The sequence below is a fragment of the Nomascus leucogenys genome, chromosome 5 (assembly GCF_006542625.1).
Source record: "Nomascus leucogenys isolate Asia chromosome 5, Asia_NLE_v1, whole genome shotgun sequence".
Classification (NCBI taxonomy): Eukaryota; Metazoa; Chordata; class Mammalia; order Primates; family Hylobatidae; genus Nomascus; species Nomascus leucogenys.
The window spans coordinates 68,380,947-68,402,925 of record NC_044385.1 but is presented as its reverse complement, the minus strand read 5'-3'; the positions used below and the strand labels follow the sequence as shown (position 1 = coordinate 68,402,925).

The following is a 21,979-nucleotide window of genomic DNA, read 5'->3' as shown; positions in this document are numbered from 1 at the left end:
ACGACCACGCCCAGCTAATTTTTGTATTTTTAGTAGAGATGGAGTTTCACTGTTAGCCAGGATGGTCTTGATCTCCTGACCCCATGATCCGCCCACCTCGGCCTCCCAAAATGCTGGGATTACAGGCGTGAGCCACCACGTCCAGCCGTGTTTTCTTTCTAATACATTGGAAGTGAACAGCTGAAGCTCTAGAAGTAGAGAAATCGACTTTAGTAAATGTACAGGCCAATAAAAATAGCAGGAAAATTTGTTATCAGTGGTTGTCTTCTCAAAAAGAAATCTGAGGTGGAATGATGATTTAAAATCTTGTTTATGGGTAGAATTCCTTTAAAATAAAAAAAAAATGGCATGAGAAGGTTTTAGGGGCTAGGCTTGTACTAAGATTGTAAAGAGAGACACCTGTTACAGTCTATATATTAGATTAAATGAGATAAGAGAAAAAGTATTAGTAACATATCTAAGGCTAGTAAAAGAGGCAATCAATGAAGAATAACCAAAGCATGAGGACAAAGAGAAGAAACACAGATTGACCTATCAGGCCTAACTAAAAATTTGTAGGACTTATTTTCCTTTGTGGCCTATCAGACAATCTCATTGATTAGGAAAGCAATACATCACACATCTCTTACATTTGCTGATCTACACCATACATACCAAAAACAATAGTTTTTCCATATGTTAAAATTTGAGGCTGGCTTCCAAATTTCAGCCAGCAATGTTAAAAGACTCAAAACCACCAAATAAGTCAGCCCCAGTGCAAGGCAATCACTATCATTGTAAAGCAGCATCGCCCAGTGCTGAGATGAACACTCACACCCACGACCTCCTCATCCTGCAGTTTTTCTTTTTTTTTTTGAGACGGAGTCTCGCTCTGTCGCCCAGGCTGGAGTGCAGTGGCGCGATCTCGGCTCACTGCAAGCTCTGCTTCCCGGGTTCCCGCCATTCTCCTGCCTCAGCCTCTCCGAGTAGCTGGGACTACAGGCGCCCGCCACCACGCCCGGCTAATTTTTTTGTATTTTTAGTAGAGACGGGGTTTCATCGTGGTCTCGATCTCCTGACCTCGTGATCCGCCCGCCTCGGCCTCCCAAAGTGCTGGGATTACAAGCGTGAGCCACCGCGCCCGGCCGCATCCTGCAGTTTTTCAGTCCCATGCCACTGTCTGCATGACCTCCTTCCTACTCTGACTGTCCTCATACAGTCTGGAGGCCCTGTCCTCACCATATCTGGCATAAATAATCAGCTGTTGGCTTCATGTTCGGCTGCATGTGCTGTTCACCTCTGTCAGAGAGCACTGGTAGGGTTGTAGCAAATTTACATGTCTCATGTCAACCAAAATTTGGTGACATACCAGAGCAGGGCTTTCAGGTAGTAAAATAGGCCCGAATATAGCAAATCACTTTGTTGATAAAGCAAAATGAAAAAACAATACAACTATGGGTAAGAGATCCTGAGGCACAGGACATGGATGAACAAGAGTAAGTTTTACAGAGCATTTGAAACAATGACCAGACTAGGAGGACTATACTGTAAGGAAAGAACAATGTCATCATTAGATGCGTATGCTACCAGGCTCAGCTCTGTCATAAATTCTTTGCTTTGCCTCTAAGCCACGTGGATGACAAAGTTAGGGAAAGAAGCTAATTAAAAAGGATGAACTGATTCCAAAACCCTCACCATTGTCTTACACCAAAGGCATTTCCAGTCCTGTAGACGGAGAACACTGCCACATGTTTTGTCGCAGACAGCACACTTGGCACTTACAGGCAGGTTGCCCTCGAGCCACTGGTGAGGCATCGCGACCTGTGGAGAAGGAAGAAAGAGCAGCCAGGTGAAGACTGGTGGACACCAACCTTACCCCAGGGGAGATTTTGAATCATTTCTCACTCTAGGGGGTCGGTAGTACGTTTCATGCATAGCACTCACTCATTTACCCCACATTCATTGAGCATCTATTATGAACGTTCAAGGAATATAAAAGTAAGGTAAAAGCCTTGCCCTTCAGGGTTCAGGTAGATTTAGCTGAGGCATGTAAAGGGATTATAATAAAGTGATCACTAAGCGTTCCCAGAAACCCATATGCATGGTGCAGCGGAGGCGAGGCTTTGAAAGTGGAGGTATACTGTTGAGAGGCAACCTCAAAGTCTGAAGAGTGAACATCTCAGCTAAGCCTTAAAGAACATCTCAGAGTTCATCAGAGGTCGACAACAACAGCCCAGCACAACAGCCACTTCTAAGCCCTATTCACAACAGATTTCCTTCAAAATCTAAGAGCTAAAGAAGCTATGAAGGATTCAATTAAAAATAAAAACTCGGAATCAACCAAACCTTCTATTAAATCCTAATAATAAGCATTCCTACTTATCTTTCTCAGCTTCCACAAGAGCAGAACATAAAAGAGGAGTTACTGGGAAGAGAGCAGAGACAGAGCAGCAGCTTACGCCATCTTCATCTTCTATAATGTCCTTCCCAATGGAGGCCAGGGTAGTCCATTTACAGTTATTTGTTGCCCTCACTGCACATCTTTTGTGAGCCTTGAATTTACACACTAAAAAAAAAAGAGCAACTGCTTTTAGGTGGACAAGAACTTTTGGACCAATGATTAAAGGAAATCACAGCATAAAATTTTAAAAGGGAGGGAGGAAGTAGAAGAAAACAAATATATTTAAAAGATTAAATTATTCTGCAACAATAGTAATAGTATTCTAGAAAACAAATATGGCTATGTATTTATGAAGCACTTTTATCAAGCTGTAAGCAGACTGCTACTTAGAGGAACAGAAAAGAAATAAATGCAAAAGAATTACTGCTTGAGAAGGCAGACAACACACACATAGGAGAGAGGGAGAGAGGGAAGCAAATAAAATTTGGTAGCAGGTCTGCTGGTGACATCCCATTTTTAAATGTAGGTGCTGATTACACGAATGTGTTTAATTTGTGGAAATTCATCAAGCTGTATATTTCCGGTATTGTATTTTTCTATACATATAAAATACTGATTGTAAGTCTGAAAATGTCAGTATGATAAAGTTGATCCAGGGGGCTGTAAAGTGCAAGTATACCAACAAGACAGCCAGGCATCATGGAAAATAGGTTGGTGAGGGTCACAAACTCAGCCCTATCTTTGGAAAGTATTATGTTGAGATGACCAAATGACAAATGTAGAAAGAAGGGATGATGAAGTGATGTTGTCACTACAGGCTTCACTAAATCTCCCCAGCCATATTATCAAAAGGAACTTATAAAAGAGAAATTGGAAGAAATAACTGGGGAAAAAAAGCAGCACATATATGGAAAGACTATTATTAAACACGTTTATCTCTCTAAGGAAATTATTCAAATATTAGTGGATAGTGATATTAGGTCAGCTCCTGACTTTTAGCTAAACAGTTAAAAGTAGAGAGCATTTCAGTGGGAACATACTAAGGTAAGTGTTGCTAAATTTAAATGCAAGGTATCTCCTTTTCGTGTGATTTTCTGGATTTCTAAGTCAATCATTAACAAATTTTGCATTACACACCATTCTCTTGAAACTGTCTTAATTTGATATAACATGAAAACAAAAGTTTCAGGTAAAATAACTAAGATGTCTTTAGCCAAATGTTCAAAGTGCTTCAGGTGTCATGACTAGTCTATGTACAAATGGATGGTTAAATTGAGCTGGTTTATCCTTGAAAAATATTAGTCTAGGCCAGGCACAGTGGCTCACGCCTGTAATCCCAGCACTCTGGGACGCTGAGGTGGTGGATCACCTGAGGTCAGGAGTTTGAGACCAGCCTGGTCAAAAAGGTGAAACCTCGTCTCTACTAAAAATAAAAAAATTAGCCGGGTGTGATGGCGCATGCCTGTAATCCCAGCTACTCGGGATTCTTATGAGACATAAGAATTGCTTGAGCCCAGGAAGGCAGAGGTTGCAGTGAGCCGAGATCATGCCACTGCACTCCAGCCTGGGAGACAGAGCAACACTCTGTCTCAAAAAATAATAACAATAATAATAATGATAATAATGTATACATGTTGGAAATGTTTTGCTTACCGTCTCTTTTGTGTACTTTGAAAAATTCTTTCCCTTCCACCATTTTTGTTATAAATGAGTGTGTAACTAGAACACAGACTTCATATAGAAAATAATACTTCACTTGAGGCTGGGTGTGGTGGCTTACACCTGTAATCCCAGCACTTTGGGAGGCCGAGGCAGGTGGATCACCTGAGGTCCAGAGTTCGAGGCCAGCCTGGCCAACACGGTGAAACCCCGTCTCTACTAAAAATACAAAAATTAGCTGGGCGTGGTGGCGCACGCCTGTAGTCCCAGCTACTCAGGAGGCCGAGGCAGGAGAATTGCTTGAACCTGGGAGACAGAGGTTGCAGCCGAGATCATGCCACTGCACTCCAGCCTGGTGACAGAGTGAGACTCCATCTCAAAAAAAAAATAGAAAATAATACTTCAGTTGAATTTTGTTGCTGATAAATCCTAAGTGTGAAGACACAGCACCATCAGAAGGAAGCTTAGCTTGGTGAAAATTTTTACAATGACTTACTCTCTTTTGCTCTAACATAAGTGACTACTTTAAACTGGTTGGTTAGCATCTCTGGGCCTTTTCATCTATTATGGTCTTTGTCAAAAGTGGAGTCCTAAAACTATCTGCAACAGATGCCCCAGGGTGCTTTATAAGTACAAATAAGTACTTGATATCCACAGTCAATATCTGGCTTCTAAGGGGAAAAGCAGGATATAAAAGAGAGTAATGGTATAATTTCATAGCTTTTTGAAAATTTTGCCATTAAAAATCAAACAGCCCACTAAAAATAAAAAAAACACACTTTTATAATAATAAAGTGCTTCATATAATGAGCCTTGAAAATTACCAAGTTGCTTAATATAACATAACACTAATAATAAAACAAATCAGACTGTAATTATGGTAACTAAGAAATGAGACTGATCAGCAGGCACTCGAATTTTGTTAGTTAACAAATTTCTCCAGACAAGTTATTCTCAAATAAAGCACTTTCCCCTGACCTGTAAAGTTATTGTTTAAAATGACAGAATTTAAAAAATGGGCCAGGCCTGGTGGCTGATGCCTGTAATCCCAGCACTTTGGGAGGCCAAGGTGGGCAGACCACCTGAGGTCAGGAGTTCGAGACCATACTGGCCAACATGGTGAAACTCCGTCTCTACTAAAAATACAAAAATTAGCTGGGCGTGGTGGCGCACGCCTGTAGTCCCAGCTACTTGGGAGGCCGAGGCATGAGAATCACTTGAACCCGGAAGGCAGAGGTTGCAGTGAGCTGAGATCACACCACTGCACTCCAGCCTGGCAACAGAGCAAGATTCCATCTCAAAAAAAAAAAAAAAAAATGCAGATATAAAAAGATTATGATTTTTTATTACAACATTCAGTATTTACTATACTAAATCTTTGTGAGGGTTAAAAATCAGTTAAGTGTGGTGGTTTAATCCCCACATTTCGGAAGGCCAAGGTGGGAGGATAGTTTGAGCCCAGGAGTTTGAGACCAGCCTGGGCAACATGGTGAGACCTAGTCTCTACAAATAATAATAAAAAAAAAATTAGCCAGGCATGGGTGGTGCATGCCTGTGGGGCCAGCTACTCGGGAGGCCAAGGTGGGAGAATTGCTTGCGCCTGGGCAATTAAGCCTGCAATGAGCTGTGATTGTGCCACTGCACTCCAGCCTGAGTAACAAAATGAGTCCCCCCATTGCAAAAAAAAAAAAAATCATTTAAGATCAAAATTCATAAATACCCGTGATGATATATTTGATGCTGCTGATTTTTTAAAAATTACCACTTATCTTTTTTGGTTAAATTACTGTTTAAATAACTGTAAAGGACAATTATGCCCTGAAATTATAATTAATATTGTTGATTGACTTAGGGGATTTTTAATAAATTCTATTTTTCTGTCTCCTATTTTTCATTCATATAATATTTTATATATGCAAAGCTTTAAAATAATAACTTTAGTTATTCAATATAAATCTAGGAAACAAATCAGTATGGCTTCATTTTATTGTGGAAATGAGGATAGAAAGGCTAGTAAATGTAGTGAAGGCTTCACACACTGGAAGCTGAATTCTATGCTAATACAAAGTTATTCATATTCACTGTTGAACAAATTATTATATTTGCATCTCTTACAATATTTAAAGCTCTTGTATCTAATGTTTTCAGTTTTATCAAGCACGCTGTTTATTCAGATTTTAGGGGGTTTTCAAAAGTCTAAGTATGACTTTGATTATGATGAAATCCAGAATAACCATATTCTCATAAAACATAAAAAGGCAACTTTTTATATTTATTAAACCCTTGGGATTTATAAAATCTTCTGCTATGGTTCTGAAAATACTAATAGGCAAGATACTGCAGATTAAAAAAGTTTTACCAGCAAAGGAAATGAATACTAATATATAATTTTCTTTAAAAAAATTATTTAATCCAATAATTGAGACTTTTTTAAAGTCTTGAAAATTACATTATTTATAGAAGAATATAACAAATTTATTTGTTTTGTTTTGTTTTTTTGGAGACAGAGTTTCACTCTTGTTGCCCAGGCTGGAGTGCAATGGCCCGATCTCCTCTCACTGCAACCTCCAACTCGCGGGTTCCAGCAATTCTCCTGCCTCAGCCTCCCAAGTGGCTGGGATTACAGGCATGCATCACCACACCTGGCTAATTTTGTATTTTTAGTAGACACGGGGTTTCTCCATGTTGGTCAGGCTGGTCTCGAACTCCCAACCTCAGGTGATCCGCCTGCCTCGGCCTCCTGAAGTGCTGGAAGCCACTGCACCCGGCCGAGTATAACAAATTTATTCAAAGACTTTTAAGTTTCTTATTCTCACCAAATAATATAATTTTCATTTTTCTTTTAAAATGCTTATAGACTGGATTAAGAAAATGTGGCACATATACACCATGGAATACTATGCAGCCATAAAAAATGATGAGTTCATGTCCTTTGTACGGACATGGATGAAGCTGGAAATCATCATTCTCAGTAAACTATCGCAAGGACAAAAAACCAAACACCACATGTTCTCACTCATAGGTGGGAATTGAACAATGAGAACACAGGGACACAGGAAGGGGAACATCACACTCCGGGGACTGTTGTGGGGTCGGAGGGTGGGGGGACGGATAGCATTAGGAGATACACCTAATGCTAAATGACGAGTTAATGGGTGCAGCACACCAACATGGCACATGTATACCTATGTAACAAACCTGCATTGTGCAACTGTACCCTAAAACTTAAAGTATAATAATAATAAAACAAAATAAAATAAAAAAAGAAAAATATTCAGTCATTCCACTACTGACTCAATTTTTAAATAAAAATATTTAATAATGTATATCACTCAAATCAGAAGGGTACCACAGAGTGTCTCAGATGTGGTGTCTTTTCAGCATTTTTGGAATAAAGATTTTAGTAAAATCTTTAAAATAATATCATATAATATTACAGACCTGGTAGGAGTTATTCAGTTCTAAGTAATCCTTTTAGATTACTAAAGTCATAATAAAGGCCAATCAGATCTCTTTTGCAATCATTCTTTAAGTATCAAAAGAAAGCTTTAATGCCTTCTCCAAATTTTCTCCTTCATGAATTTTAATGCATCAAGCCCATGATGCAAATTTGGAATAAGTTTCTTACAAAACAGTTACAAACTTCTTACAATTTATTTAACTAGAAAAGTAGTTTTATTGCATGTATTCTCTCATTTAGTTTTTATAGTGATTCTACGAGGAATAAATGACTATTATCCCCATCTTATCGATGAGGAGAGGAAAGCCTAAGTGAATTAAACAACTTCTCCTGGTTATAGTTTGTAATGGTGGAAGTGGAAGAGGGTTTGACTGAAGAGCTCCATTCTTAACCACTATGCTGTATCATATTAAATAGTTGAAACAATGACATATCACAGATTTTATAGTTAAAAATCAATTAAGGCTGTGACTCTATTACTCCTTTATTACTTAATTATAAATAAGTGATATTCCAAATTACTTAAGAAATTTTTGGATTAGAGAAAAAAAGCTGGTATTATTATCATATATAGTTCAAAAAGTAGTATACAACAGTGTAATCACTGAAGTATGAAATAAAATAAATCTAAAGAAGTTATGAGTTTTCTGTTGGCAATTATTAATGTATTTGCTTTAGGTGGTCACTGCTCTTATATTAAAAATAACTCACAAATCTGCTCATGCCTCTTTGGGAGGCCAATGCGGGAGGATTGCTTGAGCCCAGGAGTTTGAGACCAGCCTGAGCAACATAGTGAGACCCTGTCTCTAGAAACTTAAAAAAAAAAAAGATTAGCCAGGTATGGTGGTGCTTGACTGTAGTCCCAGCTACTAGGGAGACTGAGGCAGGAGGATCGTTTGAGCTCAGGAGGCTGAGGCTGCAGGGAGACTTGATCATGCCACTGCAATCCAGGGTGGGTGACAGAGTGAGACCCCTTCTCGAAACAAAACAAAATAACAACAGCATAGGCCTTATTTTTAGAAAATTTTAAGGAAATTAAAAAGGATGATACCTATTCAGATTAAACAGATGAAATGAAAACAATATTTAAAACAATGCAATATAATTAACAATCAGAAATTCTGCCAAAGAGTATATACTGTCCTCACAAAAAGTTGTGCTCTCCATAATCAACCAGAATAAAGAATACCAGAATGATTATACAAGGTCCAAAGATTTTTTTTTTAGACAGTAATTCCTAGTTTCTTGGGGGTGAAATGCTGTATTTTGATTTATGTTTCCTTTAAATGACTATGTTTTTTTTTCCTGGGCAAAAATATTTTCCAAGCTAGTTCTATGTGTGGAGAGCTCAATTTTAAGCTACAATAAAACCAGTGGCAGCATGTCTACAGTATGGTCACTGTTGGGAGAAAACACATGCTAGGTGCTACAGTACCTTCGCAGGACAGGCCATGGGAGGTGACTCCAGAAAGACTCTCTCTGCACACGTTACAGAAGGTGGGTCGGGCGTGGGAGCAGGCGTACCAGTTGTGCATCCCTGAGAAATGTTCCACATTAAACTGGGCCACCTAGAAATGAGATGTGAGGACAGATTTGCCAAGCCAGTGAACAAGGCTACAGATGCTGAACTGTTTGGAATGCATATAGTTATGGTCAAATTTTCAAATCCATCATTTTTAAAACCAAAGCACTTTGCTTTAAGCTAAGAATTTCAAAATCTGGTTTAAACAAGTTGCTGAATGAGTGTACACATACTTATGTTTGCACAGTAGAGCTCTAGCCCTTTGGTTATTAACATTTATTTCCTAAGAACACGAGACGAAAGAAAAGATGCTATTTTACCTCGTAGGGTTCTCTGGTCTGTACAGACTTCAGTGAGCTGATCCAATCCTCCATCTCCTTTCTGTTCTCAGCACACAGCATTAGCCTTCTGAATGGAGTGATGATCTGAAAGGGATAATTCAATCTAATGATTGTTAATACCCAAAGAGAAAGATTGTTACAAAACCTAACATCTTCTGAGGTAATTCCATTTCTAACTTAAGTCTTTATTTCTTACGTTTTTGTAATCTGTATGATAAAAATAATGTGGTCTAGGAAAGAAAAAGCCTAAGGAGTTTTTCTACCTTTGATCCTTTTGCTACTTACTTGGGCTCTTTAGCCCTTTTTTCTAAGGCTATGGACCCAAATACACAATGCATTCTTATTCCATGAAATACATCTTACAAACTGATTTTAAATATACTTCAAAATAATTCACAGTAAGCTTAGCAGGAATACAGTTTTCAATATGGAAAATATTTTTAAATTAAAAATCAAAGGAATGCAATATTAAATGATATCTTAATTTTTTTTTTTTTTTTTAATAGAGGCAGGGTTTCACCATGCTGGCCAGGATGGTCTGGATCTCTTGACCTCGTGATCCGCCCACTTCGGCCTCCCAAAGTGCTGGGATTACAGCCGTGAGCCACTGCGCCCGGCCACCTAATTGATTTATTATGGTATCAAGAATATTCTGTTAATATTTAAATAATATTGAGTTTACATATCACTTCCACTGTCTATTTTAATGATTTATGAAGATTCTTCCTCCATTGTGTAGAACTCCACTGTACTAGTATTTAGTGAGAGCAGGGACAAAGAATTAGCATAAACAGCCTTTTGTTGGCTTTAGGGAGAAAAGAATTTCGACTTTTATCTTTTTTCATGTCATTAAAAAGGCAGCTTAATTACCTTAAGGACCTTAAAGCAAGTGGAATGAAAACTTCACACTGTCATATGATCAAAGCGCTTCAAAGTAAGATTCTGAAATGACTTGAAAGAAGCCCCTATTTATTTGTGAATACAATATTCTGGTTGGAATCTTGAAGTTACTAAATCCTACACTTTTACTGTCAAGAAGAGATCATTTATTTACTTGCAGAACAAGAGAAAAATGTTGCATTCCTACCTGGTAACTATTTCCAAAGAATAAAGCACATATCTATTTATATACCAAATAAGAATTTTTCTCAAGTTAAAAGCCTCTTGATCAAGTGATAAGTCTAAACATTACATTGGATTATAGAGCAGATTTCACAAGTAATGAAAAAGCAATAATCTTCTAAAACAAACAAAAAGAATCCTTCCCAAAAGGAATAAACTAGTAAGCCTAAATCATTACTATTCATCTTAGAAAATAAGTCCATTATTCAAAACAATAGAGAGATCAATCCAGTCTTAGCTACTCACGAGTCATTGCCGCCTCTCATTTGCCATGGGTTTAGGCTACAGAGTCCTTCCTTAAACCCAGAAGCTTTGAATACATCTAACAGGCACTCACCCTTAAATACAGCCAGCCAAAAGTCACATGGAAGAGGAGCACCAATCAGTCAGCTCTGGATATTTGTTAATTGCATATGAAATTGAAGAGAACCTCACTTTTGCATTTTCTTGTTTTCCACGACCCTCTTTGGATAAAGCTTATTAACAGTTGGTCACTTCTCTTCCTGAATAAATAGTTAATGCAAAGAACAATGCCTCTCATTACTTAGGAGCCAAATGGATGCTTTATTGCTTCAAAATGTTTTTCTAGGACAGCTCATGAGATGCAGCAGAGAGGTACCATTAAATCATAATACACTCCTGGCTCTAATGACTGGCACAGCATTTCAGAGTCTCCAAGTTTCACTGGACTTGCTGATGTTTTCTGAATAAATATTGTCTCTAGCACTTATTGTATTTATTTTTTGCTACCTTATATGAGGTAACTCTAAGGATTCCCTCTCCTTCCCTTATATGAGATAAAGTATCATGAGACAAGCATTATTCAGACAAATAAACCAGGCTTGCTATTTTGTTCTTTAACTTTGTTCTTTGCTGAATTCTAAGTAAAGCATGATGACTAATGGTTTTAACTGTCTTTAGTGCCTTTACATTAAATGTCTTGTAAAGTCATTTTGAATTCAAGAAAAAGGGGAGAAAGAAGGATAAAGAATAGCTTCTAATTTTTCTTTGTATATTTGGAATTACACAAATGCCTTAATTCTAAATGATGTCAGCAATATAAATCATGTGTGCTTATATACTAATAAAGTAAAAGGTATACATTTGCAATTTCTCCTTTTCAATAAAACTTGTTTTAAAGTGAACAGTAATGAGCAAGGAAAGATCATAACACATTTGATACAGTTACGTTTTCCAGAGGCAAAAAAAATTAGAAAATTATTTTGATTTATAGGCCTTGTGATTAAGAAATCTACTGATTAGATTTATCCATGGACAGCAACTGCTAAAAGAGCATTAATTGTAACACACCCCCAGATGCTACCGTGGGGCTGGAGCCTAAAAGCACTCACGCCTGCCCCAGCACCTGCTCACCCATGTGCTCCCCCTCCCACAATGGGTTTGAACTTGGCCGAGCGAAACAAGCCACCCCTCCCACCCCTGTCACAGGTCCCACGAAGAGTCCAGGGAACTGTCCCCTCTTAATGTCTTTAAGCCTGTATTTCAGAGTCATGGTTATAACTGTTACTTCACAAAGACTCTGGTTCACCAGAGCATCAAAAATAGAAGGTGATAGTGAAACCATCAAGAATAAAGAGGTCCCTGTGCAGCTATGCCCTCCTGCCCTGCCTTCCATGGGAAAAGGACATGACAAAGGACTTAGCCTTGAGGAATCACCAAGAAAGGCTTCATGTGTTACTTGTTGGAGTATCTCATGTGATATATATATATGTTTGTGTGTGTATGTCTGTGTATACATGTGTATGTATATGTGTGCGTGTCTATATATATACACATATATAATCATATGTTCAATAATAAACCCCCACTTCTTTTGAAGACTATTGGTCAAAGCTAGAATTTAATTTCACCACCATTTCTTTTGAAGACTATTGGACAAAGCTAAAATTTAATTTCTTAGAATGCAAACAAATTATAGTTATTAATGTTTAGTCAATCCACATTGTACTAGTTTCCTATTGCCGTTGTAACAAATTATCACAATTTTAGTGGCTTAAAACAACACAAATGTACACTCTTAAAGTTGTAGATTTCAGAAGTTTAAAATCAAGATGTTGAACAAAATGACAACAAATAACCCCATTAAAAAGTGGGCAAAGGACAGGAACAGACATTTTTCAAAAGACATACAAATGGCCAAGAAGCATACAAAAAAATGCTCAACATCACTCATCATCAGAGAAATGCAAACTAAAACCACAATGAGACACCATCTTAGAGCAGTCATTAAAAAGTCAAAAAGCGACAGGTATTAGCAAGAATGTGGAGCAAAGGGAATGCTTGTACACTGTTGGTGTGAATGTAAATTAGTACAACATCTATGGAAAACAGTATAGAGATTTCTCAAAGACCTAAAAATTGTACTACCATTTGACCCAGCAATCTCACTACTGGGTGTCTACCTACAGGAAAAAAAATCATTGTATTAAAAAGATACCTGCACTTGTATACCTGCACTCGTATGTTTATTACAACACTATTAACAATAGCAAAGATATGGAATCAACCTAAGTATCCATTAACCTAAGTATCCAGTATCCATCAACAGATGACTGTATAAAGAAAATGTGATATATATATATACATATATTTTATTCTTTTTTATGACTGAGTAGTATTCCATGGTGTATATATGTGTGTGTGTGTGTGTGTGTATTTATAAGTGAAACTACATATATATGTATATACACACACACACACACACACACCATGGAATACTACTCAGTCACAAAAAAGAATAAAATCATGTCTTCTGCAGAATAATGGATGGAACTAGAGGCCATTAATCAAGTGAAATAACTCAGAAGCAGAAGTACCATATGTTCTCACTTACACATGGGAATTAAATAATGTGTACACATGGACATAGTGTGGAATAATGGACACTGGAGACTCTAAAGGGTGGAAGGGGGGTGACTGATGATAAATTACTTAATTTGTACACTGTGCACTATTCAGGTGATGGTTACACTAAAAACCCAGACTTCACCACTATGCAATATATCCATGTAATAAAGCTGCTCCTGTACCCTCTAAATCTATTTTTAAAAATGAATAAAATAAAATAAAGATGCTGGGAGGGCTCCATTCCTTCCACAGACTCTAGACTCTAGAGAAGAATCCATGTCTTTGCCTTTCTCAGCTTCTAGGGTCTGCCTACCTTCCTCAGCTTGCAGCCACTTCCTTGCATCTCTCCAACCTCTTGCCTCCATAGGCACATCTTCTCTGACTCTCTGATTCCTCTTGCTTCCCTCTTATTGCACTGGGCCCACCTAGATAATCCAGGATCATCTCATATGAAGATCACATGATCACAATTACAAAGTTTCTTTTGCCAGGTTAATGTGCCACTCATTCCATACGTTCCAGGGATTAGGATGTGAACATCTTTGGGGGGTCCATTATTCAGCCTACCACACCCATAAAAAAAATAATAAATAATTATAAGTTTTGATATTGTAATAATAAACTGGTAAATCAATAACACCTGAAATCTATTTTCTTCTATTCATAATTTCAATAATATCAGTTAATATCTATGGTTACAAACAACTAAAGGAACTAATAATTAAGCTCATTAAACATAGGACACTTATGGGGCTCTGATTTTGATAAATAAACAGAAGGATTACTTCTGCACCACCTTACATTTTTAAAGTGCTTTGCTATCAATATGATCATATTCACCATCTCATTTAATCTTCCATATAACTGGTGTACATAAGAGGTAAAAAGAAATGTAACTTTTTTAAAATTGCAAATGTGGTAAGTCACAGAGGCAGAAGATATAGTCAGGTCTTTCAGCTTTAAATCACAACCTCTTTCTACTGTGATACCAGACAAATAGGGCCTATTTCTCAGGCTCCTTCATGTGGTCCATAGAACCCTGTCTAGGGCACAATCCATTTTGCTATATTTGGTTATATGGAGCTCTAAGATTTCAAAGGTCATAAAAAACAACTGTTAGAAATAAAAGGGTTAAGATATGGAAAGAAAGTTTCAGATTACCAATAACAAAATTATTTTTCCTATCATAATTTTTAAAATAAGCATAATTTCATTTAGCTATATAATACATGGCTATGTCTTATTACTAAAATTGGTTTTAAAAATCTAAAAAGTACTTAATACTCTAAGAACAGACTAAAGTCACTGCCAATACAAAGCAAGCGTATTTTACAAGGTAAATAAAAGAACTCAAAACTGATAGGCAAGCCACATGAATCTGCAGCATAATTCTATGTCGTTTACCTCGTGTTTGCAAGTTTGTGAGCTCCCTGTGCGTTCAATATTCAAGTGTTTGAAAAATAAAAGTTTTCTGGTTTTCCCCTATAACTTTATCTAAGAAGGTCTCCCCTTTTATTCTCTATCACGACATGCTATTCTTATCTTTATAGCACTTTTCTCCACTTACATATTAACATTTGATTTACTGCACCCACTTCATGTCTGTTTTGTGACTTTATTCTAAAAGACAATCCAACAACAAAGTATGTTAATGTTTTCAGTGATGGGCAAAGGTGAAGGGTTAGATAAGCTATAAGGTTGTGAGCAAAGTGTGGAAGGTCACCTATTGTGATAGTTTAAAACTTACATTCTCCATTTGAATCCATCCGTTTATTCACTAAAAAATACAAAGTATTCCTATTTTCTGCCAAACAATGTTGCAGCCTCCAGGAAACAAATGAAATACCCAGTCCTTTCACTCAGAGAGCTCACAGGCCAGTGGGGGAACACAGATAAGTGAAACTAATTTCAGTGGAGTGGGTTCTTGTTATCTTCTAAACCGCCTGGCATGGCTTACAAGACCCTTCGTGATGTGAACTGTATCTATGCTTTCAATCCCTGGGATGCAATGAGAACACAGTGAAGGGGAAACTAACCAAGACTAAAGGATCTGAGAATGCTTTGGCGGGGAGGAAGAGGTCAGGAGCGATGCCTCATGTCTGTAATCCCAGCAATTTAGGAGGCCAATGTGGGAAGATCACTTGAGGCCAGAAGTTTGAGACCAGCCTGGACAATATCACAAGGCCCCATCTCTATAAAAACTTAAAAATTAGCCTGGCATGGTGGTGTATGCCTGGGAAAGCTGAAGCAGGAGGATCACCTGAGCCCAGGAGATTGAGGCTTCAGTGAGCTATGATCACGCCACTGCACTCCAGCCCAGGCAAGAGTGAGACTTGTCTCAAAAAAAAAAAAAAAAAGTGGGGCAGGGTTGTGGGTGGGAAGGCCAAGTAAGGTTTCCTGTGTATGTCTGTGGGGAAGAAGCCACAAGGAGGGAGAAGGAGAAGGCATGGATACTGTAAGCCAAGGGATACATGAATACATTGAAGAAGAGAGATCAGGCAGGTGCTGGATATTGTAAATAGTGTGATGTGACAACCATGGGCTGCAAATGGAAAATAAAATCAGAGGGGCAATTATGAGGAACCTTTTAACCACACTAAAGAGTACAGATTTGATCCTAAAAGTGACAGAGCACGGCTACTAAAGGGCTTTAAGCTGGGAAGAGACACAAACCAGATACTCATTTTAGGAAGATAACTGGCAGGGCAGCAGTGTAGATGGTCCACTTGGTGGTGGAAAGCCGTGATGGGAGACTCTTATTAAATGGCAGGAAAGGCATGGCAGGGCATGAGTTAGGGGTGCAGTGAGGCTGCTGTGCATAGGAGCACTCCATGAAGATTTCAGCAGCTGACAGAGATAAAAAAGAATTCCATAGATTTTTAGGAGGTAGAATTAACGGGACTTGCCAACTCATTGTGAGGAGTGACCATGAGGGAGGGTTTAGATGACTCCATTATTCACGTTTGGAGTTGAAATCATTTCACAAGTCCAAAATCCTAAGATTTACCATTTACAGGCCAGGTATATCATCTCATTTCATCCACATAATTCAAAGAGTGACAAGCAGTCCTTTGCTGGGAGGACCCTAAGGCTTAGGAAGGTTTGCAACTTGTCCAAGGTCACGATGTGTAGGTAAGATTTGAAACTATATCTGCCTTCCTCCCTAGCCATCTACGAGAGAATGAAGGAATGGCAAAGAACTTACTGACATTATCCTGAAAGGACAGGCAGAAAAGACTGCACATGCTGCTCACTTTTTCTCCCCATGAGAACAATAATGAGGGCTGCCGCACAGTTGCATCTCAACCTTATACCTTACTGTGCATTTTTAAATGGTGAGCAAGAAAGGAAATGCAAAAGTGCTGGCTAATAATAATAGTAATAATGACTTCATTCACTAACATAGGCAAGTCTATGTAAACCAGGCATCTTCCGAGAACAAAATATTTACAAGATATATATTAACACAGGGCATTGTTTTGGAACTATTACAACGCACGTGGGAAATTGAGAAGTTTTTTCAGTATTAATTGTAATTACAGGGATCACAGTGACTTCAGAAATTATTTATGTAGGCTTTCACACACACTCCCATTGTAAATTAGCAGTATTAGTTAATGGACACATTAAATGTTTTACCATTCATTTAATATTTTCAGACTGTACCAGAGATTGGAACAATCCATTAGTCTCATTCCCTTGGCACAAACTCTTTTAGTTTATAACGGTAAATGGCTTTGTACAAGACACATATGTAATGGGAAATTTCAAAACAAAATAATTATCTTGTTTTGTATTGGTCACCACAAAACTAAAATATTTTTAAAACCTAAATTTTCCATTACACCATAATCATACTTAAGGAATGGAAAAGATATTTGAGTATGCTAAAAACTTCAAAAGAACTATGAAAATGATACCAAAAAAGTACTTCAAGCCATTTTAATAGTGTTTAAAGCTGTTCTCTGAATTGACTGCAAGACATCACCAGGGTATCTCACATCACTTCAAATTCACAATGTCTGGACCTGAAGTCTTCTTTTCACAACCCCACTACCAACCTGCTTTTATTCCCATTTTCAACCCTTAATTAAAGGCATCATTTATATACCAATCCTCCCCAAATCAGTAACCCCACATTCACTTCCTCCTCTCCTTCTCCCCTCCCTTTGGCCACACAGCTCTCCAGTCCTTGTGCACAAAGTCTCTCATCTAGCCCTTCCTTCCTTCCCAGTGCAGACAAGCTAATCTATGTCCTTATCCTGGTTTCCCTGAACATCCTGACAGGGTCTAAAGTGGTCTTCCTGCTGAATCCATCACTCCTATCAAATGCATTCCAGAAGGTGGGTCCCATGTAGCATTTTTTAAAATTCTGAATAGGCAATAAACATTTATGATACAAAATTCAAAATGTATTTAGAATGAAAAGCACATATCCCTCCTAAGCCTGCCCCCAGCTACTGACTTCCTTTACTGAAGGCAACTATTTATCTTCTTGTGTTTCTCTCCAGGGATATTCTATCCATATAGATAGAATATCTATATAACTATATGCTCTTTTGAGGTTTAAATGCAGACATGTGTGCACACACACAAACACACACAGAGTAACATCTTACAATTCACACTGTTTCCCATCTGGCTTTTCCCACTGAATAAAACTTGAAGTTTGGTATGTATTGTTACAGACAGAACTCATTCATCTTTTTAATGGCTGCATAACATTCCATTGCATGATATATTTCACAATCTACTCCAACCAGTCTCTAACCTGCGCATTTGGGTTGTTTCCAGTCTTTTGCTATTACAATGTGCAATCATATCCTTCTATACATGTCTTTGTACACATAAACGGCACACTTCACTATGCCTGCTAATTCCAGATAATGATAGTAGTGAAGGACTGATGAATCTAAAGACTTGAAAACCTTTCTTTACACTCTGTCCTGTAAAGTGTGTATCCTGATATTGTGTTAAACTTCAGGCTAAAGCCTTTTAGAAGTTTGTCTACAGTCATTTTGAGGATAGTCACGTCTGTCCTTGCTGGTGGACACGATTGTACATTTTCCTAAAAGGGCACATGCAACCTAAAATATATTCATATGAATACTTTACCTGTACAAAAAAAAAAAAAAAAGCCTCCCCAAAATCTGAACTCTTACAAAGGCTCCAAAGGGAGGATTAACTGCTTTGTACTGACAGCTTTTCTCACATTATGGTTCTAACAAATGGGGCAGCTCTAATAATACTGTTGAGTAACTGGGAAAAATTAGTTATTGTTAGCACCCTTTATTGATGGAATTCTGAAAAATAAAATGACCAAAATTTGTGCAGAAACCAGACCACAAAGGCCAAACACTCAGCCCACTGCTCTTACAAACATGAGATCTATAGCACGGAATGCTGCGACTCTTGCCACTTGAAATATTAGGCCTATGTGGCTGCTGTTACTCCCCCAGTAGCTAACTACTGTCAGGCATTTCATACTAAATAGTGTTGTGCTAGATTATCACAAAGCATTAATGAAGTATGTCAAAGCATCCGCTACCAACAAGAAATCACACCAACTGATTCCAACAAACTACATCACTGGGCATCGCCTGGTGTTTGGATCAATGGGAGACATCGTTGAGTCTTGCTGGAAGGGGCCTTACCAAGTCCTGATGTCAAGGGCCAGGGTTGTTGTGTAGCCACACCTTCTAAGATGTCAGCTCTCTTTAATAGTTTCTTGCTACTAATCTGCTTATCTCCAAGATGTAAAGACTAACTTCTGCCTTGAGTTCCATCTCAGTGGGAGCAGCTTACCAGAAGGTTCCGAGAGTATCCTGACAGCTGGCCAACCCTCCACCCCAACCCTGAGTTCCAGGATTGCCCCAAAGACCTTAGATGTGCTACCAGCAAGTCTCAACCTGTGGCAACCAACAAAATAAACAACTAAAAAATAAAATCTCCAACTAGATAACACTCAACCTACCTGTTGTCAACAGGAAGATCTTGCTTCTGACTTCCCTTGTCTGTTGCTGACTAGATTGTCATTTGTCTCTCATTAAGTACAAACCTACCTTTGCCTTCATACACTGAGATTTGGGCTCAGCGAAGCTTAAACTGGATCCAGAGACCACAAAAATGTGTAAGGCAGAAACCAGTAAATAGAAAATCTCTTTTTGCCAGAAACTAATTTCATGATTTTCTTGTTGGAAATTAAATACTTACGTAAGACTAAAATGCAAAGGGGAATCAAATTTGCTAATCCTGTCTCATCCATTAAAGACAATCAACCTAGTGACTGCAAGAATCGATGCCATGGCTCAAGCACTTTAATCACTGCTAGCTGGTACACTGTTCTAGGTGAGCTTTCTTCTCACTTGAAGGTAATAAGGATTCACTAGGAATGGCCAGACTAGACTAAATCCTATTTAAAGGGGTGGGCTTTTACTTGGTTACTGTGATTCTATTGTCTAATGGAACCAAAATCTGTGAGGTGAAACAACGTGTTCATATTTTTAAAGCATTTCATACAGGATGTAAAGCCCAATTCTGGAGTTGTCAATAAGACCAGGTGTGATGGACATGGAACCCCTTTCTTTTTTTTTTTTATTTTTTGAGACACAGTCTCACTCTGTCACCCAAGCAAGAGTGCAGTGGCACGATCTCAGCTCAATGCAATCTCTCCCTCCAGGATTCAAGCAATTCTACTGTCTCTGCCTCCTGAGTAGCTGGAATTACAGGCACGTGCCACCATGCCCTACCCATTTTTGTATTTTTAGTAGAGACAGGGTTTCACCATGCTGGCTAGGCTGGTCTCTGACTCCAGGCCTCAGGTGATCCACCCACCTTGGCCTCCCAATGTGCTAGGATTACAGGCATGAGCCACTGGGTCTGGCCCATTGAACCCCTTAGCTTCACCCTAAGATTTTCGTGCACATCACTGGGGGCCTCTTCAGGGTGATTCAGGACTTCACCAGGCTTGGGTTGTTCATGAGGCATAGGTTTGCAAACATCTCTGGGAATTTCCGGAGAGTTTGAGCACCATGCCTCCCTACCATACCTTATTCCTTAACAGGTATAGTTAAGAAGCTATAGTTAACACCAAAGATTCTGGCTTTCAAGGAGGTTATGGAACAAAAAAAATCTTAGCAAACAGAACTCCATCATGCTAGCCAGGACAGAACTGTCAAGATATTAAAACTCTTCAGAGCTCTGCTGTTTCAATGAGATGGTTACTGTGTATCAGACTCTCTTTTGCTAATATCCAGATATTTATAGTGGGAATTTAAAAAAAAATTTTACTGCCAGTAGCTTATTTTCCCATATTAGGCCCCTATTCCAGGTACTTACATGAGACAAGCCATTGTCTTTTACAGAGTTTGAGGCTTTAGTCTGCACCACAAAAAGGGACCAGAAGTGAGAGTCAATCTAAATGAGTACAGGACTAAAGAGCCTTCAACGAAACACTTCAGCCACATCAAGACCACAGTGAAGTCTAGGTAAATTCCACAGCCCTTCTTCAAAAACTACATCAGTATATCAGTCAGGCGGGCAAAAGAAGAATAAACCTTTCACAGCAGTCTGCATAGCTTAGAATCCTCTGTATAATAGGGCGGTTGGTGGAATTTGGGCTGCTGGTCCAAAACTTGACCCACCCTTGCCTGTTTTCATGCAGTAACTCTCAGAAGAGACAGGTTTTAGAAATTTACTTGCACAGAGCTACAGGCTGTGTCTCCAGGATCATGGTGACAATGACAGTATCAGCTTGGGACCATCTATTTGGAGTCTGTAAAAGGCCTTGTAGAGGAACACATAAGTGAACTGCAGATTTATAACCAGCCCCAAGACCAGGAGGCGGCGCAGCACATGGCCATGCACTGGGAGCTACAACATGGCACATACACTGGGAAGGTCAGTCCTCCATGATACAAGGTTATAACTGGCCAAGGGTTTCATGTGACAGCAGTCTGCCACTGGCAATCCACAAGGTGCCAAAGGCTAAAGGCTACCTAGGAAACCAGCTTCATAAAACACAGATATTCAGACTCAGGGATAAAAAGTTCTACACAGTGGCCAGGGTTTGGCCTCAGAAATACTGGGAGGGGGGCACGTTTGTGGAGAAGAGCAGATGAACTAGTCTCACAGAAGTTTGTTTATGGAATCCTGAATGGTCTGGGCCTCAAGTTCTAAGAAGATTGTAATTCCGCCCCTCCCCGCACCCCCCGCAACTCTTTCCTATAACTTGGGCCCCTGTGATGGCACAGTTTCCAGTCTCAGTTGGGAGATGAATTCCTTGTTTTTGGTATCCAAATAATCCTTTTCACAAGGCCACATACTTTAAAGACAGGGACCTATCCCTGAAGGCAGGCAGCACAGCCTTTAAATTTGTTTAAATTCAAGTAAAAACTTTTTAAAAATTTGGTACTCAGTGGCCAACTTTTTAAATTTAGCACTGTATACCCAGAATCTAGCACAAATGTCTGCTATATATAATGAACTCTCGATAAATATTTGTTAAGTAAATGAATGAATGAATTCTAAGGGCAGTCCTGGAAGTGGACAGATAGATGGGCAGTGGGCTGCTGTGCAACAGAACAGGACAGAAAAAGTACTGGAGGCAGCAGGTTGAAGGTTACTGA

At 38.7% G+C, this 21,979-nt stretch overlaps 1 protein-coding gene across 5 annotated transcripts in view; it reads right to left on the bottom strand.

Annotated features, from left to right (window-relative positions):
• The window catches only part of DGKH (diacylglycerol kinase eta), a 200,917-nt gene that overhangs the window by 79,146 nt on the left and 99,792 nt on the right, over nucleotides 1-21,979 (bottom strand). For 4 of the 5 annotated variants that reach the window (XM_030813330.1, XM_030813333.1, XM_030813332.1 and 1 more), the window contains exons 5-8: nucleotides 9,342-9,446; nucleotides 8,935-9,067; nucleotides 2,439-2,545; nucleotides 1,675-1,800 (exon numbers count right to left, since the gene is read on the bottom strand). In XM_030813330.1, the coding sequence (XP_030669190.1) occupies nucleotides 1,675-1,800; nucleotides 2,439-2,545; nucleotides 8,935-9,067; nucleotides 9,342-9,446 (471 nt within the window). Of the gene's footprint in view, nucleotides 1-1,674; nucleotides 1,801-2,438; nucleotides 2,546-8,934; nucleotides 9,068-9,341; nucleotides 9,447-21,979 lie in introns of those variants that run through there. The other variant, XM_030813334.1, reaches the window with a different exon arrangement.